This window comes from Triticum aestivum, chromosome 2B, assembly GCF_018294505.1.
Source record: "Triticum aestivum cultivar Chinese Spring chromosome 2B, IWGSC CS RefSeq v2.1, whole genome shotgun sequence".
NCBI classification, from domain to species: Eukaryota; Viridiplantae; Streptophyta; class Magnoliopsida; order Poales; family Poaceae; genus Triticum; species Triticum aestivum.
Window position 1 is genome coordinate 160,516,785 of NC_057798.1, and position 4,694 is coordinate 160,521,478.

Consider the following 4,694-nt stretch of genomic DNA (forward strand, 5'->3'; position numbering starts at 1 on the left):
TGATAATGTGACCTTCACAACATTTATAGTTGGAAGATGTACTTTTCACAAAGCAATATTGTATTATTCAATTAAAAATGTCAAAATTAATGCACGGGCAATATAAAACCTTAGGGCATCTTCAATGTTGTCCATCAAATCGGACTCATTATCGATCCACGGACACAGATACGAGAGTTAACCATCCAATGATATACCTCAAATGTCCTTTTGCCAAATAGTGTTGCTATTTGTCTATATTTTATCATGTGATATTCCCTTGTTTCCACAGAATAGCAACTCTCACAAGTTGGGCCCAATTTCTAAAACCTGTTTTAATCACTTCTTCTGCCAAATAGCAGCGGTCTTCCGCCCTGTTGTATAGACGAGAGGAGAGTGGGGTTGTGGTGTGGGGCACGTGATGGCTTTTGATAGACTAGACGACCCTTAAAAAAAGATAGACCAGACGGATATTCGGACTCTCATAAATCTCCTATAGGCTTGGTTCCGATTTACAAAAATTCAGACACGCGGAGGCATCAGCGGACCGATGCGGCTGGATGGCTTTAGATCAAGGCCCAAATATTTGTGGGCATTTTAAGGGCCCGCACTTGAAGATGTCCTTTGATCAAGGTCAAAACCATGCGTGAGACTGAGTTTTTTTTTTTTAACAGAAGACCGAGTATCTTTTTCGCCCAAGTCAGGAGAAGACTCCTAGTTCTCAGAAGAGAAGTACGGTCAGATCCGAAGGAATTTCGGAGCAAGTTCTCACAAGAGAAGAACCGTCATTTGTCCTGTTGGGATTGTTGGAGCTCTTGCGGTTTGGAAACGAGTTTGTTCACGCATGGGTGCTTAGCTCGTGCCCCATCGTCTATCAGTCAGTCCGTCACCATGAAATCACGGGTCTCAATCGAGAACCATAATCTAATCAGTCATGGGATCGATCGCATTACGTCTACATATACGAAAACGCGCAGAGGACAAGCAACCAAGGATACCACCGTCCACCAGCGCCCAGTAAGTGTCCAACTTCTTACCGGAACTCCCTATGCACCGCGCCATTGAAATTTCACCACAATTGCATGTACTCAACCTCCATGGTGTACGCACTTGCCAGGCACGCATGCAGCAGCTGCGCCCAGCTCATTGATGTGATGACCATGGCCATGGCCGCCACCGTCTGGACGGTCTCGGTGGCGCTCTCGGCGGCCGTGCTGGCCTCGTGCCTGTTCAACGCGCTGGTGCGCCTGGTGTGGAGGCCGCGCGCCATCGCCAGGAGGCTGGCGCGGCAGGGCGTGCGCGGGCCGGGGTACAGGTTCTTCGTCGGCAACCTCGGCGACATCCGGCGGCTCCGCGCGGCCGGCGCCGGCCTCGTGCTGGACGTGTCGTCCCACGACTTCATCCCCATCTCCCAGCCCCAGTTCCGCGAATGGATCCCCCTCTACGGTAACATACTTGGCATCCGAAGTAGCTAGTCTGCAGCGTCATGGTGTTTTGAGAATGGCCAGTTCGTGCGGGGTTGCAGGGCGCGTGTTCCTGTACTGGTTCGGGTCGACGCCCAACATCTGCGTGGCCGACTTGGGCATGGCGAAGCAGCTGCTCTCGGACCGGACGGGGCTGTTCCCCAAGAACCGGATGAATCCCATCGTCCGGCTGGTGGGCAAGGGCCTCGTCATGACCGACGGCGACGTCTGGCACCGCCACAAGAAGGTCGTGCACCCGGCCTTCAACGTGGACAAGCTCAAGGTACGCACATGCATGCACAACTCCACAAGAATGTAATGTGCTGCCTTGGCTAAACTGCACGGGCATCTTACTATTAGTATACTAGTATACAATACATACATACAATACAAGCTCTACAATATATAGGTGATGACGTCGACAATGGTGGACTGTGTGCTGTCGATGGCGTCCCGGTGGGAGGCGCAGTTGGCTACTCAGGGCAAGAAGGATTGCCAGGAGATCGGGCTGACTAGCCAGTTCGAGGAGCTAACCGCGGATGTGATCTCGCGCACCGCGTTCGGGAGCAGCTACAGAGAGGGCAGGAAGATCTTCCTGGCGCTGAACGAGATCCAGTTCATCGCCTTCTCGACCCTCTGGACCGACTACATTCCAGGATTCAGGTACACCACAGATCAAGCACAGTGATGCATGCACGCTCAAGTCTGGCGTCTCACGTTGATTTGTTTGATTGTTTCCCAGGTTCGTGCCTACCAAAAAGAACATGAGGCTGTGGAAGCTGAACAAGATGATGAGAAGCACGCTGGTGGAGATCATCGAGAACAGGCTCGCCGCCAAGGACACGGACGGCTACGGGAGCGACCTGCTGGGGCTGATGCTGGAGGCGTGCGCGCCGGAGCACGGGCAGGCGCCGCTGCTGAGCATGGACGAGATGATCGACGAGTGCAAGACCTTCTTCTTCGCCGGGCAGGAGACGAGCCTGCACATGCTCAACTGGACCATGTTCCTGCTGGGCACGCACCCGGAGTGGCAGCAGAGGCTCAGGGAGGAGGTGCTGCGGGAGTGCGGCCGGGATCATCAGGTCCTCACCTACGACACGCTCAGCAGGCTGAGGCTGGTGAACCTGTTCCTGCTGGAGACGCTGCGGCTGTACAGCCCGGTCCCGCTCATCCGGAGGAGGACGAGGTCGGAGGTGGAGCTCGGCGGCGTCACCGTGCCGAGGGACGCGCTCCTGACCATCCCCATCGCGACGATACACCGGGACAAGGAGGTGTGGGGCGAGGACGCCGACGAGTTCAATCCGATGAGGTTCGACGCCGGCGGCGGCGCCGCCCGGGCCGCGAGCCACGTCAACGCGCTCTTGTCCTTCTCCATGGGTCCGAGGACGTGCATCGGGCAGAACTTCGCCATGGTCCAGGCCAAGGCCGAAGTCGCCGTCATCCTCCGGAGGTTTGCGCTGTCGCTCTCAGCGAGCTACGTGCACGCGCCGACCGACGTCATCACGCTGCGGCCAAAGTACGGGCTACCGATGATCATCACAAGACTCGACGCCTGACGCCAATTCTTGGACGGAGTTTGTACAGTGTAGCGAGCAGATTGTCACGGGCAAACAGATTCACACGTCTGGCTGAGTTCGTCATGAATAAAACTGGTCCGTTTAACTTTCATCTGAGCGTGCAACTTTGAGTGTAGGTTCAGATTAGCCGTGAAGGGAAATGAAAGGTATCGACCTGCCATTACTACTGTACAAAGGAGTCAGGTTCTTTAGTGGTTGACAGTCCCAACATTTCCGTTGAACATTTTGTCATAATCATCATCAAAACGGCCAAACCGAGCGACTAGTGTTATTTTTAAATAGTCTTAGAATTAGTGATTTTTGGCACAATACTGTAGAAGTGTGGTTTCTGCAACCATACCCTTCAATGTTGATATTTTTTGCAATTCACTCACATCGGGTTTTTGTATGGACACGCGCAGGAGGTCGACGTTGCCTGGCGTCGTGGTGGCGTCGGCGGCAGCTAGACCGTGCAAGGTTGATGCAGCAGTACAACTCTGAAGATGGATTGGTGGCAGGTGGCTGCGGCGGCCTCATACCCGGCAGCAAGCTTTTAAATAGCGTCCGCTACCTCCGCTATTGCGGCCGCAATAGCGGTAGCGTCACCCTGCCGCTATTAGCTTAAGGTTGCGTTAGAAAATAGCGCGTTGTCATGATGCGGGCGCAATATCACCTGTTAGACCGCTATATCGTCCGCTATCCACAATATCGCCCGCTATATAAGTCCCTGTTGTTCTATTGTGTAATATATTTTGGTAAATGTGTCTTGCTTGCATGGTTGCATGACCAAATATTGTTCAATTATAGTTTATTTTCTTATATAAATGATGATTTCTCAAATTAAGTGTCATATTTTTTGTCAATGGCCTAGAAATATACACAACAATCTCAAATTTATGAGTGTTTTTTTGAATTGGCTATGTGGACATAGCACCCGCAATATCGTCCGCTATCAGCATTCCGCTACGTGAACCCTAATCCGCAACCAGTCCGCTATCCGCTATTTAAAAGCTTGCCCGGCAGGCGTCCTGGTTGAGGAGCACGCCAGATTGGTGGGTGCCCATACCCGGCAGGCGTCCTGGTTGGGACCTCAGGTCTTAGACGTTAGGTTTGGCTGCAAGGCCTGTTTGGTATTAGGCCTAGACTATCAGCGCCCCTTCATCAACTGGATAGGAGTAGCGACAGATGTAGCTTAGGCGGTGGTTTTAATCTTACTGTTGTATGGCTTTGTAAGGTCTCATGTTAATAACTAATAAAATGGTCATATGCATCGTCTAGATGCAGAGGCCGGGGGTCTTCCACCTTTTCAAAAAAAAATCGGGTTTTTGTATGTATTTTATTTTTTTGATGAGGGGAAGGGTTTTTGTATGTCTGATTATGTTCAGGCACTCAATAGGACTTTTACCATGCCGATACTGATCTTAGTAGTCTGCTTCCGAATCAATGGCGCACTACCTGTGTCATCGAAATATATTGCAAAAGTACGTGAGAAAAGGAAAATCATTTGAAGCTGGCAACACTTGAAGCCCTGACGTGTTGTGAAGCCCTTTCACTTGCTCTTGATCTTGCAATAGACAGACTTGTGGTTGTGTGTGATTTGAAGACGGTGGTCTCGGAAATCAGCAAGGGCACCGAAGGAAGATATTCAGCCATCATCAGAGATCTCTTCCCGGGCGAGGGAGGTTGCCACATGTGA

General features: G+C 51.8%; 1 protein-coding gene across 1 annotated transcript; it reads left to right on the forward strand.

Annotated features, from left to right (window-relative positions):
- Nucleotides 1-1,076: 1,076 nt before the first annotated feature.
- LOC123039137 (cytochrome P450 709B2-like) lies at nt 1,077-2,998 on the forward strand. The gene is made up of 4 exons (XM_044462415.1): nt 1,077-1,425; nt 1,505-1,725; nt 1,852-2,105; nt 2,185-2,998. Exons 1-4 carry the CDS (start codon nt 1,077-1,079, stop codon nt 2,996-2,998), a joined length of 1,638 nt encoding a protein of 545 aa, XP_044318350.1.
- The last annotated feature ends 1,696 nt before the right edge of the window (nt 2,999-4,694 follow it).

Excerpts from the sequence above, each read along its gene's own strand:
- LOC123039137 (XM_044462415.1), top strand. The coding sequence starts at position 1,077 with ATGGTGTACGCACTTGCCAGGCACGCATGCAGCAGCTGCGCCCAGCTC. Across the intron at positions 1,426-1,504 it reads CGAATGGATCCCCCTCTACG|GGCGCGTGTTCCTGTACTGG; the intron begins GTAACATACTTG and ends GCGGGGTTGCAG. Across the intron at positions 1,726-1,851 it reads TCAACGTGGACAAGCTCAAG|GTGATGACGTCGACAATGGT; the intron begins GTACGCACATGC and ends TACAATATATAG.